General features: G+C 31.8%; 1 protein-coding gene across 1 annotated transcript in view; it reads left to right on the top strand.

Moving 5' to 3' along the window:
• The window catches only part of LOC111025067 ((-)-germacrene D synthase-like), a 29248-nt gene extending 10875 nt beyond the window's left edge, over positions 1 to 18373 (top strand). Inside the window, exons 5-11 of the mRNA XM_088126229.1 lie at positions 12050 to 12092; positions 13485 to 13755; positions 14261 to 14633; positions 15985 to 16203; positions 16744 to 16882; positions 16977 to 17225; positions 17983 to 18373. Of these exons, the coding sequence (XP_087982355.1) occupies positions 12050 to 12092; positions 13485 to 13755; positions 14261 to 14633; positions 15985 to 16203; positions 16744 to 16882; positions 16977 to 17225; positions 17983 to 18270 (1582 nt within the window). The 3' untranslated portion in view covers positions 18271 to 18373. The remainder of the gene's footprint in view (positions 1 to 12049; positions 12093 to 13484; positions 13756 to 14260; positions 14634 to 15984; positions 16204 to 16743; positions 16883 to 16976; positions 17226 to 17982) is intronic.
• The last annotated feature ends 2964 nt before the right edge of the window (positions 18374 to 21337 follow it).

The raw sequence follows: 21337 nt of genomic DNA on the forward strand, positions 1-21337 counted from the left end.
CCTAATAATGTATTTAGACTGATAATCTCTAAAAATATTTCAAATAGAAAATCTAATATAAATTAGAAAAAACTTGGCTGGTTAACAGCGACGAGGATTTTTTTCCTTACCACCATTAAATTTTTGAGAAAAGAGAGGCAAATACAAAAATAGAGACTTTTTGTAAAAATTAATAAATTGTCAATTTTTCAATGTTTCAATGATAGTGAGGACGATAAGTAGCCAAGTATTTTTATAAACTATATCTTAATCTTAAACTATATCATAATTCAAATCTAGTTCAAAAAACATTTATTTAATATAATAAGATTATGTGAAAAATTCAAATGCATAACATGGATACAATAAAATTATGAATCTTGACTTCTTGAAGGAAATATCTTCTATCTATTAACTAGAATATTTACAAGATGCTAAAAAAAAATACCATTAAAATGATAAGTCAGATCATGACAGTACAATTGTTGATGAAATTTATTTTTTTATTTAATTTATTATTATTATTATTATTATTTTGAGATATGACTAAGTAATTTTTTACCGTTCAAAATATATATATATATATATATATATATATTTTAAAAGATATATATATATATATATATATATATATATTTTAAAAGATTCAAAGATGAATAATTAGAAATTTCCACAAAATTGATGACTTCAACCATGAATTTAAATATACACATATTAAATTATGAACTTCAAATACAAGATTAATAAAATAATCAACTTGTAGTATAAAAGATAATAACGTGAGGATCAAGCATGATATTTAAATCACACTAAGTGGTGAAAGTGTATCGTACAGTTCAAGCTTTATATAATCATCCGTTGGTTCTATGATATATGTAATGGTGTACATTTGGGTTCTAACATTCCTATAAGATCAAAAGCTCTCCAAGCAAACTCATTTGCTAATATGAGACTCGACCTCATCATCAGACCCGAAGCCCAAAGGTCGGTCCAAGCTCAACCTAGAGCGATCCAAGTTCAACCCAATGTCAACGTTTGACAAGTCAGGTCCATAAATTGAATTGAATATGAATATTTGTTTTTTAAATGGGGCAACGGCAGGAATGACTAAAATAAATAACGTTTTTAAAAAATGGTCAAATGCAATATCACATTTTTTTTAATGAATAAATATTTTAGACCAATATATCCTGTAACAAAAATTAGATATACATCCTAAATTTTAGTGATCTATTTGATTGAAAGAATAAGAAGGGAATAAACTATATCTAATAAAACAATTGACAAATCAAATTTAAACCATTTGAAATTGATACTCTATCTTTTGAAAGGATATTCTGAAAATAGATTTTAAAATTATAAAATAATTGTTTTGGTAGATTTCGAAATTTATAGATTTAAAATCTAAAATTCAAGGTAAATATGAATTTTTCCAGCGTAATGAAAACTTAAAACCCTAACCTTGTGTTTCAAAAAGTTGGATCTAGGGTCTGTATGGTAGCAACCCCTCCTTTTTGCCCCACATCTCCATCTCTCCTCCACCATCTCACTCAGGCCATCGGTCAATCATCGTTACGGTCAGTTGCCTCCGTCCAATACCAATCAGTTCTGTCCCATTCCGGTCAGTTTCTCACTGTTCCGTTCAGCACTCTGGCCATTGATATATGAGTCGTCATCCAATTCTGGTTCGCGCGCCGCCACCCAACATTCCACACGCCGTCGCCGTTGAGATCTGCCCCACATCAATCGAGAAAGGAAATGTTTAAAAGCTTGTTATTTGTCTTCCCATAATTTAGGGGGAATTTAAAAATAAAACTTTTTTTTTACCTTCGTGTAATTAGGAAGAATTTTAAAATAAAAAATAGACGTGAGTCCGACCACATGAATGTGTCGTTTAAAATCAAATTTGAGATGTATATCTACATAAGTTCAACTACTTTATATAGTTTATATACATGTTATTAGTGACCTTCTAACTTTAATATTAATTAAATTAGTATATAAATCTATTGACCTCCTAATTTTGATATTTCTTCGATTAGAATATAGATGTATTGACCTCTTAATTTTGATAATGAGTTGCATTGTGATATATACATGTATTGACATCCTAATTTTGATAATTGAGTTAAATTTTGATATATACATATATTGACCTGTTAATGATAACTGAGTTGCATTATGATATATACATGTATTGACATCCTAGTTTTGAGAAAGAGCGTGTTGGTAGTGAGGTAATTATTGGGATATACATATACTAGCTTTCTATTCATGATATTTTAGTTTTAAAGTAGTACATATATGTATTGACTTTCGTATTTGGTTGTTTCTCGAATTGATATATACATCTATTGATTTTCGTATTTGGTTGTTTCTTGCGTTATGATATATACATGTATTAGCTTACTTAATCTAATTTCTAAATATTACTATTCAATACAAATTATCCCTCGAGTTCTTACGTTCTTGGTAGATTCCTTACATGAACCCAAATTCCTTTTAGAGTCAACTTTAGTCTGTTTTGTCTTACCTCAGACAAAGTATCCCCCATCCCTATTTTTGTTGGTCTCCTTCAATTTCTTACTTTTCTTTCCTTGGATATCATCACATTCTCCAATATTCATTAGAGTATCTCCCTGGGTCGTTGATGATTCAACCTATATATATGAAGATAAATCAACTATGTCAAGATTTTTTAAAAAACAAACAAGCCATATATAAATTGTTGCATATATACTCATTCTTCACTATCTAAGGTGATCGTGCACGTTTCTCTTTGATGCCCTGTTATTCCAGCAACCTTCAATTGTTCACTCGATCGTCAAGATATTCCTCCTCTAAGTTTTACCATAATTTTGTTGGAGTTAAACATATATACGTCTAAAATTTGGTTATTAACAACACGCTTGTGTGGTAGGTTTCAAATTTATATATTTTTTAAAATACACCTGAAATTTAGGAAGACAAAAAATATCTTTTTAAACTAAGTTTTCTACGGAACAAAGATTTTACCTTCCTCAAACAGTTGGAGTGGTGGCCAACGGTGGTGATCAATTGTGGTCTATAGCGGGACGACCGAATTTGGTTCGGACGGTGCAGAACGGCGATGGGACGCCCGGATCTTGGCCAGTACAGATGATACAGCGACGGGGAGGACTGGATCTATGTCGGAAGGAAAGACGTAGTGACGGAACGACCAAATCTAGGTTGGGATGGTATGGTGCAGCGGTAGGAGGACTAGACAGCATAGCGACGCGTTGGGTGATGCGACAATAGGTTGAGTGACGCGACGATGGAGCGAGAAGCAGAGAACGCGGTAGAGATAGATGGGGTGGCAGCGTGAAGGGCGTGTGCAAGAAAGGGATGATTGGGGCGAAACCCTAATTTGTTAAAAATCTTGATTCCCTAATTATATTTACTCTCTTATTTGGAAATCTTCTATTCTAGATGGGTACATTTCAAATCTACCTCAATATAGTCTTATCAATTTGTTTTTAAATCTAGTTTCAAATTCTAATTACCGGTTTTAAATTAGATTTAAGATAATTATTTTAATTTCATTCTATTCTAGATGGGTACATTTCAAATCTACCTCAATATAGTCTTATCAATTTGTTTTTAAATCTAGTTTCAAATTCTAATTACCGGTTTTAAATTAGATTTAAGATAATTATTTTAATTTCATTTATTTTTTATTAGATACAGTTGATTTCCCTAATATTAATGTTGATTGTTTTCGGTATCCGTAAAAATCTTAAATCCCTAAAATTATGTATATAAAACTAATTGGTTACAAGGGTATATTTGTCAAAACATTTTCTCAATATTTTTTTTTTAAAAAATCATTTAGCTATTATTGCAATGTCTCGTAGGTTTGGCCATTTTTTAAAACGTGTTATTAAATTGGGTCATTCCTACTGTTGCCCTTTATTATGTAGGCTAATTCCAGCCCGATCCAAATGGTCAATCCACCTTGATCTCACTTTTAGTGGTTAAGCCGAACCAAATAATGTTTAAGGCCCATAGGACTTGGGCTCGGGTTGTGCTTGGGTCTATTCTATTCTGGGGCCATGTCAGCGCAATGACGAGGGTGATCTAAGACTAGAATAACATGAATATACTTGAACAAAGAATTCTATATGCTCTTTCAAGAGAGTCGGAACTGCAAGAAGGTAGCACTACTTAATCCTAAATTTAGTCCTACAATGTTGCAAACAAAGTTGTGATTATGTGAGACATATAAATGACCTCAATTTATTTAAAATAAATAAATAAATGAATGAAACAAATGAGTAAATCAACAAATAAAAATGATTTAACACACAATTTCTATAATTAACGGTAATGATTTTTTTTTCCTTAAAAATGTTGTATGGATAGTTATAAACTCCTAAATGGATAAGATCCTCAAATAATATCAATGTTACAAAAATAACAAAAGAATTAATATGAGCGATAATTACTCATGTGTTTTCACGAAGACGAAACCTACTAAGGTCGATACTACTACCTCCTCAATTCTAATCCTATGAAGTATAGCTTTGGCAAAAATTGTATTTGTATGAGATATATATACGAATTATCCCGATTGAACAAATAAATAAGTGAAATGAACGAAATAACCTACAGATAATTTTTAATAATAGACAAAAGAAAAATGATATGGTGTTTGTAATTCTAACTCCTAAATGGATGGGACCCTTAAATGGTGGGAAATTGTCTTTTTAACCCCAAAGTTTTTCATTTTAGAAGTCTAGGTCGTTTTCTAAATGATGTTTATTCTAGCTCTTCCTACCATAAAGTACACTACGAAATTACTTTTCTACTCTCGTTCCTTCCCACCTTTATTCTTTTCTTCTTTAACCTCTCTCACTCAACAAAAACTTCGACTTTTCATCTTTCCTTACGTTTCTTTGAACAAAAACTTTCACCTCTCTAGATTTATCCAATGTATATATACATGGGACACAAATCAGGCTAGAGATGAAATTGAATCCGATAGAGGTTTGTTAAGAAATTAAGCCAAATCTAAGTCTTTCGACCGAAGTTGGCTAGGAACTGAGATTTATCAAATTATGATATATAAATTGAATAATTCAATTCATTTATAAATTTTGGAGATTGCTAACTTCAAAATTATTTGTACTGAATTTTAAGTGATTTTAGATGCACTACTGGAAGCAAGCATAGTTCAAAACCAAATTAAAAAAATGTTCATCGTCGAAGAGCCAAAGGTTCAAAGACCAGTAAAACGTGTATAGAGTTGTAACTGAGAGAGTTAATTTAGATTAATTAAGTGCAAAAACAACATTCATAATTTGACTATTCATCTTCACATTTTTTATACGATTTGGCCACACACAACAAACAAAACTGTCATTTGAAGTCAGACGAATACTTTTTCAATCCATAAAATTAAAAAACAAAACAAAACATTTGCATTTATCGAACAATATAAAATAATGGCACAAGTTTCGTCGGGCATGCATCATGGTGCTATGTGATAGTACTTCTTCAGATTTTTGCTCCCATCTCTGACCTGCAAGTGCCATGGTGGTGTGAGATAGCGCTGCGGCGATGTCTGGGCTAAATTAAGTTTACTTTAATTCTAATTATCCTCTCAATTGATTACTTATGCTCCGATTATTTCTAATTGATCGATTCTATAAATAGAATTTATGTACGTAAATATAACATGAAGAATGAAAAATTGTCAAATAGTTTCCACTTAAACATCATGAAATGTGACAATTTCATGTTCAATGCCCACTTTTCTTTGTTGTGAATATGAGAATTGAGAAAGATCCGACTAAAAGAACCACACCACAAGCACCAAGCACCAAAAATATATAAAATACAAAATATCACCACAATTAACTTGAAATCACATGTCCAAAAAAAATTTTATGGGAAATTCCAAATACAAACCTAATAACCTATTTATACTAATATAATCTCTGGCCATATTTCAAATAGGAAATCTAATATAAATTATATCGTAACCTTGAACTATATCCTAATCAAAATTTTAACTATAGTTCAAATAACATTTATCTTCTATAATAAGATTATCTAACAGAGTGAAAATTTCAAATGCATGACATGAATACAATAGAATTGTGAATCTCCATTTATTAGTTTGAGTGTTTACAAGATGCTAAAAAATATGATGTTGTTGAGAATTATTAAAATGATAAGTTGGATATGATAGTAGAATAATTGATGAAATTTATTTTTTATATTTAATTAATTTTTTTTTTTAGAGATATGAATTAAGTAATCTTTTACACTTCACGTATATATATTTTTCCTTTCTTGAAAGGATTCAAAGATGAATATTGTAAAATTAGAAATTTGTACTTTAATGACTCCAATCATGAATTTAAATATATACATACTTGTTCATGCATAAATTTGGCTTCTTGGGATTCCGCCAAATTCGCATCAATCTTCAAGAATAAGAGGGATCGACGAGGCCTGCAAAACATAATAGTATTAAAGACCGATGTGGCTCTTGCCACACAGGCTCTGATGCTTAAGTCAGAATCGGAGTAGTTGAGTATAAAGTATAGAGTGTTGTGATCATAGAGTAGAGATTTGTCCTCCCTTAGGGTTGATTTACTTCCCTATTTATAGAAGTTGAATCCTGATCCCTCTAGGGAGTGTGGAATTCGAATCCTGATATATGTAGGAAATCTGGTTATCTGAATCTAGGGAGAATCTTGAGACAATCATGATATCTTCTCCTTTTGAATATAGGATATCTTCTCCTGAATCATAAGACATCCAGATATATCTTCCCTTTTGAATTCCTTAAATAAGGGGAATTCGAATTGTAGAAAATAGTGACTTTCTCATCCATAACAATAGCTCTCAATCTCCAAGTTGAAAATTGTCAAAGTTCTGCTTCGAGAGTATTTTATCGCTCATGGCTTGACTATTTTTGTGGAACAGCCTCTTTTTGGTCGCTGTTGATTGTCGTCTTAATTTTGTTGACTTTCCTAACCCCCATTTTTTTTTGTAGTTGGCTACCATCAAGTCTCTTAATATTGAGAGTACTTGTCGTTGTCAGTTGTCGTTTTTTATGAGCTGACTGTCATAGCCCCCATTTTCTTTTGTTGTAGTTGGCTGGAACCGAGTCCTTTAGTGTTGAGAGTATTTGTCGTTATCAGTTGTCGTTTTTATGGATTGGCCTGTTATAACCCTCATACCCTTTTGTCATAGTTGGCTGTAGTCAAGTCTTTTGGTTTACTCTTGGGTTTCCAAGCTACTTGGCTTTTGCCAATGGTTTTATACCCTGAGTCCAGTCGATACCCTTTCGTCGTAATTGGCTGTAGTCGAGTCCTTTGATTTACTCTTGGGTTTCTAACCTACCTGGCTTTTACCAATGGTTTTATACCCTGAATCCAGTCGATACCCTTTTGTTGTTGTCAGTTGTCGTTTTATGGGCTGGTTGTCATAGCCCCCATTCTCTTTTGCTGTAGTTGGCTGCAATCAAGTCTCTTAGGCACTACTATACAGTTAGTTTTAATCGTTAGATTTTTGCCTTGGGATCTAACTTCCAACAGGGTAAGTGGTACTTCCTTTGGGTTTCTAACCTCTTTGGCTTTTGCCCATGTTTTAGACCTCAGGGTTTACTCTCGAGTTTCTAACCCATTTGGCTTTTGTCAATGGCTTTTATACCCTGAGTTTAGTCGGCACCCTTGGGTTTCTAACATATTTGGCTTCTATCGGTTTTTTACCCCAATTTAAATCAACACCCTCGGGTTTCTAACCTATTTTGGCTTTTGCTACATGGTTTTTTACCGGTGGGTTTCATTCATTGGTTAGGCTTGCCTATGTTTTGTTTTAACCTTGCTGGGCTTGTACGCATGCCATTTTCAACACCTTGGGATTCTTTTCCCTGGTTTTACTAATTGGCTTTTAGCTTATCAACCTGCTTCTAGGTTTGTCCCTATTCGAGTTCCTTGACCAGCTTGTTGATTTACTTACCCATACTCCCACTCGAGGGATTTTCATTTAGAATAAAAGCTAAACGCTCAAGTAGTAAAGATTTAATTATATTTCAAATATCAAAAGTCTTATTCATAATATATAAAAAGATGATTGCTCAAGTAATAAGAAATTAATTAAATTTCAGATGCTAGGAGCTTTTTTAAATCACAAACGAGTAAGTATCTTTGGAAACATAATATCAACATGCAGTTACCAAAAAATCAATCATAAATTATGCAATCTACCAAATATGTCGTTACCATATAATTAAACCTAAACTCTCGTAATCATAAACAACCAGAATTACACAGCAAACTTACCATCATCTGAAGTAAAAACTTCGTATGTTAATCAGTTGCTTTTTCTTTTCTGGGATTTGTTGATTCGTTTATCCCAGAGTCTATTTTGGAATCCGTCTATTTATCTCATCCAGGATCTATCCTGGGATTTGTTGATTCGTTCATTCTGGGTCCTGCCTCAAAACTCATTGATTTGTTTCGAGTCGTATGGCATTCGTCTTTAGAAAGTTGTGATCTGCCTCAAGAATACATGTCGATTCGTTTCTCCCGAGATCTCCTTGGATCTAAGTAGTTCTCGATCAATTCGTCGTCAATCGTCTTGACTTTTAGATCTTAGTCGTTCCCACAGACGGCGCCAATTGTTGATGCAGAAATTTGGCCTCTTGGGATTCCGCCAAATTCGCATCAATCTTCAAGAATAAGAGGGATCGACGAGACCTGAAAAACAGAATAGCACTAAAGGCCAGACTTGTAAAACAGAATAGCATTAAAGATCGGTGTGGCTCTTGCCACACAGGCTCCGATGCTTAAGTCAGAATCGGAGTAGTTGAGTATAAAGTATAGAGTTTTGTGAGCATATAGTAGAGATTTGTCCTCCCTTAGGGGTATCTTCTCCTTAAGTCAAAATACTTACTTCCGTATTTATAGAAGTTGAATCCTGATCCCTCTAGTAATTGTGGCATTCGAATCCTGATATAGGAAATCTGGTTACCTGAATCTAGGGAGAATCTTGAGGCAATCAGGATATCTTCTAGTTTTGAATAAAGGAATAGGATATCCTAAATCATAAGGCATCCAGATATATCTTCCCTTTTGAATTCCTTAGATAAGGAGAATTCGAATTGTAGAAAATAGTGATTTTCTTATCCATAACAATACTAAATTATGAACTTCAAATATAAGATTAATAAATAATCAACATGTATTATAAAAGATAATAACGTGATGATCAAACATGATATTTAAATCACATCGAGTGGTAAAAGTGTATTCTAAAATTGAAATTTTAGATAATCCTAGGTTGGGTCTAAGATACATGTAACATTGTACATTTGGTTCTAACATTCAATTAGAAACTATATTTCAATGACCTGTGTTTTCCACATTTCACATATTTAGATTTTTGGATTTAAAATTTTTATTAATTCTAAGATTTCCCTTAATTAGTACTGTTTCATTCAATTTGGTTTACTTTTTTTTTAATTATTAGATTTGATTTTTACCTAATATTTGTATTTCAAATCTCTCACCCTATCCAAAAAAATCTCATATTTTTCTCGTATTTGTAATCAAATTTTGAAAAATCTACTCTCTCCCAAATTTTCACTATTATAACAAAAATCCTCCCATTCTTATTTTATTCAAAAGTTATCATCAATTTCTTAATTTTTTCCAACTCTTTTTCTTCTCACGTCTTTTATATTTAATCGGGTTTTTGAATTTTTTAAATAATTAGATTTGATTTTTATTCGACTTGTATTTAATATAATATATTCTACCATTTTTTTCCATATTAGATTTGATTTTTATTCCATTTTTTCATTATTTTTTTCCCGCAAGTCTTTTTCTTTTAATAGTATGATAAACATATACCTTTCCAAAATGTTATATAATATATATTTTTTATTTATATATTCTAAATTATTAGGATTATTTAATATATTCCAACAACCTTTATATAATATATTTTTCATTTTAATCTTGTAATATGCAATATGTCCTCCAAACAGTTATATAATAATATATACAAATTAAAACGTTATATAATTTATATTTTTTAATCAAATCGTGTAATAACTATATATCCTCAATGTGTGTTATATAATATGTACTGGTATGTATTTCATTGGTCTCTCTCTTTATCTTCTTCTTCACGCCACTCCCCTCCATATGTTGTCTTCTATGGTAATGAGCAAGGCGGTGACCTTCAACAACATGTAGCAGCGCTGGACACCAACGGCGACTGACGTTGAGATCGACGACCAGAGGCAACTCACGAACAGATCGGCGACCCACGAACAAATCCAACAACCAACGAATAGATCCAGCAACCCAGTAGTGCCGCAACTCCCTTTGTAGATGGCAGCGTTCTCTGCAAAGATCCACGACCAATAGCGACCCCAATAGATCTAACGACCATTGATTCACGCCAAAAAAATGCATGGCTAAAAATGAGAGCTTGGTTAAGAAATTTGCAGCGGCCATGGCATAAAGGCATTTGTTGTTCGAGTGGTGCTGCGCAGCTACTATAGATCTATGTCGTAGCTGGAGCCGAAGGTCCTCATGCATGAAGGAGACTGTCCTATCCATAAATTGAATTCGATGTGGATCTTTTTTTTAGATAATGTCTTCGACTGGCTGTTTTAGAAATTTATTTACATAAATGTCTAAAATTTTCTAATTTTACACTTATTTCTGCCGGTAGAATTTTATTTTAATTTCGATTTTACCTTTATTTATTGCATTTACATTTATCATAATCTTTTAATTATTGTGGGTCTCGTACAAATTTTCAACACTAATCCCTTAACTCACTCCTTCAAAAAGATTGATTCTGTTGATTTACCAATATAAACTAAATTCCATATAAACTTATAACCCTCGGATATATGCGGATTTTTTAGGCTTCTAAAATAAAATCACTGTTAACACCTCACTCTCCAACTACAACCCTCTCATATATCTGGATATAAACTAAATTTCATATAAACTTCCTAAAATCACTGAACAACTCACTCTCCAACTACAACCCTCGAATATATCCGGATATAAACTAAATTCCATATAAACTTCCTAAAATCATTGTTAGCAACCCACTCTCCAACTACAACCCTCGGATATATCTAGATTTTTTAGGCTTCTAAAATAAAATCATCGTTAGCAACACACTCTCCAACTACAACCCTCGGATATATCCGAATATAAATTGAATTCCATATAAACTTGTTTGAAAAAATAAATATTTATTATGGTTGTTCCTGACACAAAGCACACTTTGAAATTACTTTTCTATTCTCGTTCCTTCTCACCTTTACTCCTTTCCTTCTTAACCTCTCCCACTCAACAAAAACTTGGACCTCCTATCTTTCTTTTTCCTTTAGCCTCTCTTTTAACAAAAACCTTCACCTCTCTCTATATTTATCAGAAGAAATATATATGGGAAACAAATCAAGTTGGAGGTGAAATTAATTCCGAAGAGATTCGTTACAAAATTAAACCATATCCAAATCTTTCGATCGAAGTTGATTACGAACTGAGATTTATCAAATTATGATATATAAGATTATAATTTAATTCATTTATCAAAAATTTTAGATCTTTCAGTTTCGAAGACTAATAAAACGTGTATAAAGTTGTAACTTAATTAAGTTCGAAAACAACCTTCATAGTTTGAATATTCATCATTTTCTATACAATTGGCCACACACAACAAACAAAACTGTCATTTCAAGCCCGACGAATACTTTTTCAATGGTGTGCCGCAAGCCAAATGCTAATCTTTCCATAAAATTAAAAAAATAATAATAAAAAAATAATAAGTTATTGAACAATACAAATAAAGGATTCTTGAAGCATCAATTTCCAAGTGTTATCCATGCAAAATTCTTCCTATAAATATGATTGCCAAACCCCTAAAGTTGTTCAAAATTATCAAAGCCATAGCAGAAGTAAAAACCCTCTTTTTGAGCCATTTTCCATAAAGAAAATGTCATTTCAAGTCATGGTCTCATGCAATGATGGAGTTCCTCGACGATTTGCAAACTTTCAACCAGTGCCTGGGGAGATTATTTCATTTCCTGTGGTTCGAATACTATGGTATATAACTTTTAATTACATGTTTTCGTAATTTTTTTTTTCTTTTTTATTTGATGTGTCTAAATGGTTGGATTTGTAATGAGTGCAAACAAAGTCCCACATCGATTAGAGAATAGAGTGATTCATGGTATCAACATTCATGGGATTGTGTAGGTGAGATCCTTAATATGCCACTTAAGATAGTGTCTCTTTTGGGTTCACCAATCTTGGGTCGGATCTCACTTTTGGACCGAATATTTATATTATGAACCATTGTTAAGTCTCGTATTTTTATAATGCGGGATCCTTAACCATGACATATAAGAGAGGACAATTATCTCTATTGGTATAAAGTATTTTCGGGTGAAATAAAAAACAAAATCATGAGGGTTATGTTCAAAATGAACAATATTCATATCATTACGAAGATAGTTGGAGTAGGAGAAGTACCCATTGTCCTTGACCTAAACAAATATGCAGTAGTGGTCGGATAGTGTTCTGTTTTTTGTTTCTTCTTTTCTTTCTTTCTTCTTTCTTTTTCATGTTTGTTGTGTTTTTATCTATACGCACTTTAAAATAAAATTCTCTTTTAGACCATGAAATTTGTAAAAAAAAAAAAAAAAAGTTTATTTTAGTCGTGGACAAGAATTTGTTTTTGTAAATTATTTAATTAAAATCTTGCTTTGGCATGCATCTTATTTATTTACTTTATGAGTAAATGCCTACGTGGATAAATATTTGAAGACAGCATGAAGTAAAGTGTTGATTTTCTTCAAATCTGCTTCAAATTTAAGTTTTAAACTTTTTTTTAAATATAATCGGAGTGCACTTTTAAAATATTCAGAAGTATTTTAAATGTGTAGTGGAACATTATGATAAATTGAACTGCTACTCATAATTAGATTAAAAAAAAATGCTTTTCACTCCTTTTGATATTTTATATGCAAATTTTGAGTTAAAAAACAATACAAGGGAATAATGTTTTTGAATTATGTACTCCACCTAATAAATGATATGTGTTTTTGTTGGGCACAAATATGAGACTTTCGCCACAATAACGCATTTAGTCTAAATAATTTAAAAATTTTCATAAATGACACAAACGTAACAACTCAAGTATGAGCGAGTGATATACTTTTATATTAGGTATCACAAGGATATACGTTTTTTTCAGTTCAATAATTAAAGGGTGAGGATCGAACTATCGATCTTTAAAACGATAATAGGTGTCCTATCCACTGAGCTATACTCGAATTAACCGTGATGTATTTTGTTAATAATAGAAAAATTGTATATTAGTAATATACGAAAGAAAATATTGTCACATTTGCACATTATTTTTCTATGTGACAAATTTACAAATATGTCCACTAGTTTTGCTACCTATTATAATTTTTCTAAAAAACATTAAAGGAAAATCAAGAAGACAACATGGTCAAGAAACAGCTTCAAAAGCTAAAAGAAGAAGTGAGAAGCATGTTTGCAGCTGCTGGAAAATCTTCAGAAAAACTAAGTTTGATTGATTCAGTCCAACGTTTAGGTGTATCTTACCACTTTGAAGAGGACATTGATGAAACCCTAGAGCACATGCAAGAGAATTCCAATGTTGATGATGAGGAGGATATTTACTATATTGCCCTTAGGTTTCGATTGCTTAGACAACAAGGTTATCCGGTTTCATGCGGTAAGCCTCTAAAGCAATTTTTATAGAAATTAGAGTGAGTTTGTGATGACTTTTAAAAGTAGTGTTTTTAGGTGGAGTATATTTTTATAAAAACTTTTGGAAAACGAAATATGCTAATTAAGTGATTTCTCAAAAAAAAAAAAAAAAGAAAAAAAAACCTGCACATTAACAAGCTTTAAAATATTATCAACATCAACATAATTCAGTCCTTAAGACATCTTATATCTTTTCTAGAGGTCGGAAGTGTAATCCCCATCTCCCGGCAATTATTTCACTAAAAAAACAAACTTTAAAATATTTTTAGAATTTTTAAAAGTACCATTTTTTTTAACTTTTTTCTAAACACATTCTACTTATATAATAACATTTTTCTTCATTTTTTTAATTTTGAACTTCCTACTCTTATACATGAATAAACGACCAAGTAACTCAAAACCTTAAACTGATGATTTAGAATAAATTTAATCATTTATAAAATATCTAAACTTTGGTAAATTTCAAACAGAGATATTCAACAAGTTCACGAATGAAAGCAGAGATTTCAAAGAATCATTGGTGAAGAATGAGGGTGGAATATTAAGTTTGTACCAAGCATCCCACCTAAGAATGAATGGAGAGAATATATTGGAGAAAGCTTTAAGTTTCACAACTACTAAGCTTGAAACAATGGCCATGGATTCTAGCTCTCCTTTCGTAGAAGAAGCCAAATATGCTTTGAAATGGCCAATCTATAAAGCTTTGCCAAGGCTCATGAACAAGCACTACATCTCTCTCTATCACAAGGATCCATTGCATAACAATGATTTGCTCACTTTTGCAAAGTTGGATTACAATGCTATGCAAAAACTTTACCACAAAGAATTGGGTGAAATTTCAAGGTAAAACTTTTTTCATTATAGATACTTTTTACCATATTTGTGTTGAGGATGAATAAACTACCACTCAACCCAAAAAACAAGTCGAGATCATTATAAATGGAGAATAAATAATATGTAAAGATTCGAACACAGACCTCTCGCTCTGATACCATGTTAAGGATGAATAAACTACCTCTCGACTCAAAAGTTTAAGCTGATGGATTGTATAAATGTAATTCATATCTTGGATATCTAACAATTTTAACAGATAAAAAGTTAGTATCCTCTAGAAGGGTTGTTTTTAGAGATTTGTGGTTGGTATATGGTTGTTGTCTCTGGGTTGAATGAGTCTCTTTCGGTTGGTTTTGTAGGTTTATGTAGTCAATATTGAATATTTGTTGAAACCATTAACATAAATAGAATAAAATAAATATGTATTTTTAAAGTATGATAGAGAGTTTTGAAATTTTATAAAAGTAGTATAGTACAAATTAAACTCAAACCCAAATGTGATGTAAAGTACATTAAATAAAGTCACAAGTATGATATATTTGGGAAAAAAATTAAAATTTTCATACTTTGTAAGATACATATTAAATTTATGCTATAGAGTGAAACTTCTTTATTTGTTTTAGTTGTTCGATTTTGTAATTAGATTTTAGGTGATTTTATGGCTAGGTCGGGCTTCACCATTGCTAGAATTTAGGTAAGTTTTTTGAGTTATTTAGAGTCCATTTGGTAAGGCTTTTTTTTTTTTTTTTTCTTGTTTCTTTTTTTTTTTTTTTTTTTGATCATGTTATTTATTTTTTGTTCTCTAAAATATTAAATTTAAAAGCTAAATTTTTTATATGAAAAAATAAATTTTTTGTAATTAAAATATTCAAAATTTGTCTTATTATTTAATTTTTAATACTTATTATGAATTTTATAAGTAAAAAATGATAAAATAATTTTTTTATTTATCTTTTGAAAAAAATCTAGAAACGTAACAAGAACAAGAAACTTGATTTTATTGTTTCTAAAATTTCTATACAATTTTGAAAACGTCTTTTAGAAATGAGAAACGAGAAATAAGAACATACAAAAAATAATCAAGAAACAATAAGAGAACATATTATCAAATGGACTCTTAGTGATCTAATACTTTTGTGGTATTTTAGCTCTATTGGAGAGCGGAAATTAATCCTATAAAATTTAGACTTTAATTCAATGAAATATAGAATTTTAAAGGTCAAAACTAACTTACTCAACTAAATAAAGATTTATTTTAAAAAAAAACTAAATAGATGATCATCATCCAATAATGACTTTACCATTATTTTTATTTTTATTTTTTGGATTTTTAATTATGTGTTTGTGTACAAATGTATAGGTGGTGGAAGGATCTGAACTTGATCAAACAACTCTCTTTTGCACGAGATAGGGCAGTGGAGAGCTACATTTGGGCATTGGGAGTATACTATGAACCTAAATACTCTCTTGCAAGAATAATATTAGCCAAAATTATTGTTCTTGCAACTGTTCTTGATGATATGTACGATCTATATGCTACACTTGATGAACTTCAACTCTTCACCGATGCAATCAAAAGGTCTAATCTTTTAACTCTTAATTGATATTCAATGTTTTGGATCACATTTGGTCTAGTTTAATGATATTTTAAGCTGCATAAAAGTCCATCATGGTCCAACTTAGACTGGTCGGTAGTCGGTTGGGTCTAGGAGAGCTATCGACGTCTCAAATCGATCGGGTACAAGAATACCTGCACAAGAAGGAGCAAACACTCCGACGTTCAAGTTAGTATTGGGTTCGACTTATACGAGAGGCCGAACAAGAACACAACACCTGATATTGGATTGCAGTCCCTTATTTATAGGTTTTGGAATGTTGTTGTCGTCTGACAAGCAGTTGAGGGTAGGTGTACCAAACCGCGGGTGGTTGAGAGCAAATACACCTTCCAACCACAAGTTTCTTTCAGGTCGCCTCTTTCTGGTCGTTCCTTTCCGACCCTTTAGACCAGAACTATGGCTTCTGGTCCTTTTCTCCATGTGGCATGATTCTAATCGTCTCTTCCCAACATAAGTAAATTTATTCTGACCTAACAACGTAGACTTTTGATTTAATTTTTCAGGTGGGATATCAAGAGTACAGAGAAGCTTCCAGGGTATATGAAAACTTTTTACGAAGTTATATTCAAAGTTTACGAGGAGATTGAACAAGATATCAGCAACGATAATATTCCATATGCTATTGATTATGCAAAAGAAGGGGTGAGAAGTCTGTATATGAATCTATTATTCCCCATTGAAATTATTAAAGGCTCTCCTTCTAATTTATGGTGTTAAATTAATTTTTTGATGACAGATGAAACGGCAATGTAGAGCTTATTTTGAAGAAGCTAAATGGTTCCATGAAGGGCATGTGCCAACAATGGAAGAGTACATGAAAGTTGCCATTGTATCAACTTGTTACTATCTTTTTGTACCAATTTCATTCCTTGGTATGAGAGTTGCTGCTTCAAAAGAGGCTTTCCAATGGGTTGAGACTGACCCCATGCTTCTTAAAGCAAGTGGAGTAATTGGCAGGCTCATGAATGACATCACTTCCCACAAGGTACACAAATTTTTCTTTTTTTAGTTCAACGACCACGGAACCAAAGTTCCATATCGGCTAAGTAAGGAGAAGTGTTGGGAAAAAAGTACATGTGCACACGACAATATGTAAATACTCCTAATCCTTAATACGAGTAGCCTTTTTCATCTTCCACGGTTATGAATAAGTCATAGTTTAAACAAAACAATAAAACAAATATGAGAGAAACAAAAACGACACATAGATTTATACTGATTCACCTCAAGCACAGGCTACGTCCTGTAATATGCAGGTTCCACTATGTTCGAAAGATTACAATGAGTCTCGCTGAATGCTCTACAAAGCCCTCTCTAGATGCTACAATAACAGTCACCTAGCTTCTAAGCACTATAGCAACAGATACTTAAGAATACGAAATGAAAAACCTCACAAAAATGGGATACCGAGAATAATTTGGCTTCTTTTTCTTATCGGCAAAACCTTAAAAAAATAAGAATAAAAAAGTAAGGATGGCGCGGCAGATCTTGGAGAACAAGTAAAAATAATTTGGGCTTCTTCCAATTTTTAGGCCCATTTATAGTTTTTGCTGCACATCCGATCCAAAAATGGGATTCGACCAAGATTAATAAGCCAAAAGGACCACGATTTTGAAGAGGCATGTTAAGGATCCCACATTGAAAAGAAAATAATACTAATAACATATACATCATACCATTATTTAAAATAGTCATTTTTGCAAGATCAGTTTTTAAAAATGATAGCCATTTTTCATTTGTAGTTTGAACGAGAGAGGGGTGATGTTGGTTCTGCCATTGAATGCTACATGAAACAATATGAAGTAGAAGAAGAAGAAGCCATAGCTGAATTAGAAAAGGAAGTCGTAAAAGCGTGGAAAGATATAATAGAAGACCATATGAAATCTACCAAGCTTTCAAATGCGATCCTTATGCGTGTGCTAAATCTTGCTCGACTCTCAGACCTCTTTTATAAGGAGGAAGATGGCTACACGTTGGCTAATGGAGCAACTAAACATTTCATTACCACTATACTTATGGAGCAACTTTGATCTGATCTTCACTACATTTTTAGTAAAGTATTATATGATGAATGCAATATCCAGTAAAAGTATGTTTCAGTATCTATAATCTATATAATATAATTATATGATGTATAGCAAAGATAAGGACCTTTGTGGTATCACCTATTATGAGATCTTATATTTAAGTCCTACGTTGGTCACTCTATTGCTCAATCCAGAAATGAACCCTGATTTAGGGATCCATTCTGGAAAAAAGATGTACTCCTGCACTATAGTATTTTAATAAAAGAAAATGGTTAGAAGTTAATTATTTTGTTGTTTAATTTTAATATGTCAAAAAGTTTTAGTCACTATCATTTTAGACGTACTTTGCAGGCTGTGTATTCATTTTTTTCTATTCAAGCCATTAAATTGACTTTATAATACTAGTTAACAGTCACGTGCAAAGCCATGTGTTTTTCTAAAGTTTGAGTTCAAATTTCAAGAGTTATAATTTTTTTTCTTAGAATAGGATGTGAATTTTTCTTCATCAAACTTGAAGGTCGTTGGGTAACCATTTTTTTTTTTTTTTTGGTTTTTAATTTTTCAAAAACAGGGTTGTTTGAATTTAATTTTCTGTTTTTCACTTTTCAAAAATCATTTTGAAATTCTATGTAAATTTCAAATCAAAAAAAAATAATTTTCAAAAACAGGTTTTTGTTATTCAAATTTTGATTTTTTTCTTTTCTCATATTTTCTCTAAAAAAATTTATTTCTCATTCTAAATTTTTTTTATTTCTAAATTTCTCTCTACAAACATTATTTTTCTCTCTCTCAAATTTTCATATTCTAAATATTTATTAATATTTGTGTCTCCAATTTTTTTGTATTTTTGTTTTTTTTCTAACAGACCAATTTCATTTCCCTCTCTACAAATTTAATATTTTTTATAATTTTTTTTATCTTTAAAATTTCATCTTTTATAACTTTTCTCTCTCTTCCTAATCTATTTTGTCCTTTGAAAATTATATTTTATTTTCTCTTTCGATTTTCTTTCACTGTAACTTTTATTTATCTTTGTATTTATTTATTTTCTCTAAAAATTATATTTTGAATCTTGTTTTTATCTCTAAATTTGTTTCCACTATAATTTTTCTCTCGCTTTATAATTTCTCATTTTTTCTTTAACATATCATTTCCTCTCGACTTTATTTTTGTTCTCTACAATTTTTTTCTTTTTGTCTTTAACTTCTCTCTCACTATTTTTTTTCTAAATCTTTTTATGTATCTTTCTAAAATCTATCTTCCAAAAGTTTATTTACATCTCTCTAAAGTTGTATTTTCATGTTTCTACATTAGACATTAGGGGGAAAACAGAAATTTTCGCGAAATGCATGTCCCTACCTCATCTCTGTCCCCAATTCCGTTTTTTAAATAATTAATATATATTTATTACACATTGTTATACTTCAATTATAAAAATAATTAAAAACAGTTATAAAACCGATCATTTTTCTCGAGAACATCTATCCGACCCAAGAACGAGGTGGAGATGGAGACTAAAAATTTTCACGAGCACGATAATGGCGGAGAGCATCCTCACTCGCACCCACACCCACAACCACACCATTCTCATCTCTACCCTACACAAAATTTTATCTATCTAATATGTATTTTCAATTTTCTAACTTTTTAAAAACAAAAAAAAAAAACTAAAAATCGTTACCAAACATGTTTTGGTTTTCTGCTTTTTATAAACAAAAAAAAACAAAAAATTGTTATCAAACATATATGGTTTTTGTTTTCTAAAAACAGAAAACCAAAAACCAAAAACAACAAGAAAAATCAAAAACCAAAAACTAAAATGGTTATCACGACTCTAAACATTTTTTTATCTTTTTACTGTTGATATATTTTTTCAATAAATAGTGATATTTTTTTTAGTTTTTATTTATGTCAGTGTAAATAAAAAGAATAGTACGTGCATTTACACGTGGTAACACACTAGTATATTAAAAACTACCATCTTCGAAAAATATTTTTATACTATTTTATCCATTGTCAAAATTTAAATTTACGAAATATACCATTAAAAATTACTCTTAAGTATTAAATTAATTAATTAATTATTAATTATAATAAATACATTGAATTTTAAAAGGTAAACTATGAAAAAATTTGTTGTTTCATTTATCAATCAATTAAAAAGATTTTCTACTTTAATTGTAATTAATATTAGAATTTTATAAGTCAATGAATTAAAAAAGTTTTGTAACTTTTTCTTCCTCTGCCATAAGAAGTGTTTTCTTCCTCCAATTTATCTACCAATATTTGAACTTCATTTTTTTCTTTTTTTTTTCTCAAAGTCTCCCTCGATTTGTTGCTCTCAAAGCGTTTTTAATCTTGCAATTTGTTTGGGGAAGAGAATACCCTGGACACGTGGAGAACCCCTATTGGTGCTCCAAGGTAACTCATGAGTCATGCCCAGCTCGGACCGCCGAGATCACCACCACTAGCATTGACAGATGCTAGGTATGAGGGCCGAGGTGAACCTGGCCGAGGTCCGATCTACCGGGAAGTTCGGCGGGGGCCGAGGTGAGCTACTGTCAGCGGCGTGATTATCGGGTGTAACCGTCGGTCCCGAGATTACCGGGTGTAACCGACGGTCCCGAGATTACCGGGTTAACCGTCGCGAGATTAGCGGGACTACCACCCATAAGTAGAGGACCTCACTCCACGATCAGGTACGATGATTTCTGACCTCGAACTAAACTGGGAATCCGACCTATACTGACTTGATCGTTGGAGTGCTCACCTTTTTGTGCAGGTCAGCCCGAGTACTCAGATCGGTCCGGAGGCCGAGTTCGAGCTGCAATCTGAAATACACTGTCGTGCATATCCTTGCATAAACATTTGGCGCCGTCTGTGGGAACGACAATCTAAGTCATCCCAATTCTTTTAAACCAACACGCAAGCGAAAATGGTTCAACCCGCAAACTCGACCAATACGGCAGATCGAAGGACCCTAGCTGCCAGCGATGCCCACCAGAGGGAGGTCGAAGCAGCAGTGGTAGAGGGGCAAGGTCACGACGGCCTAGCAACAGAACCCCTCCGC

Source organism: Momordica charantia (genome assembly GCF_013281855.1).
Source record: "Momordica charantia cultivar OHB3-1 chromosome 7 unlocalized genomic scaffold, Mcharantia_2.0 BLBB01000007.1, whole genome shotgun sequence".
In the NCBI taxonomy this organism is placed as follows: Eukaryota; Viridiplantae; Streptophyta; class Magnoliopsida; order Cucurbitales; family Cucurbitaceae; genus Momordica; species Momordica charantia.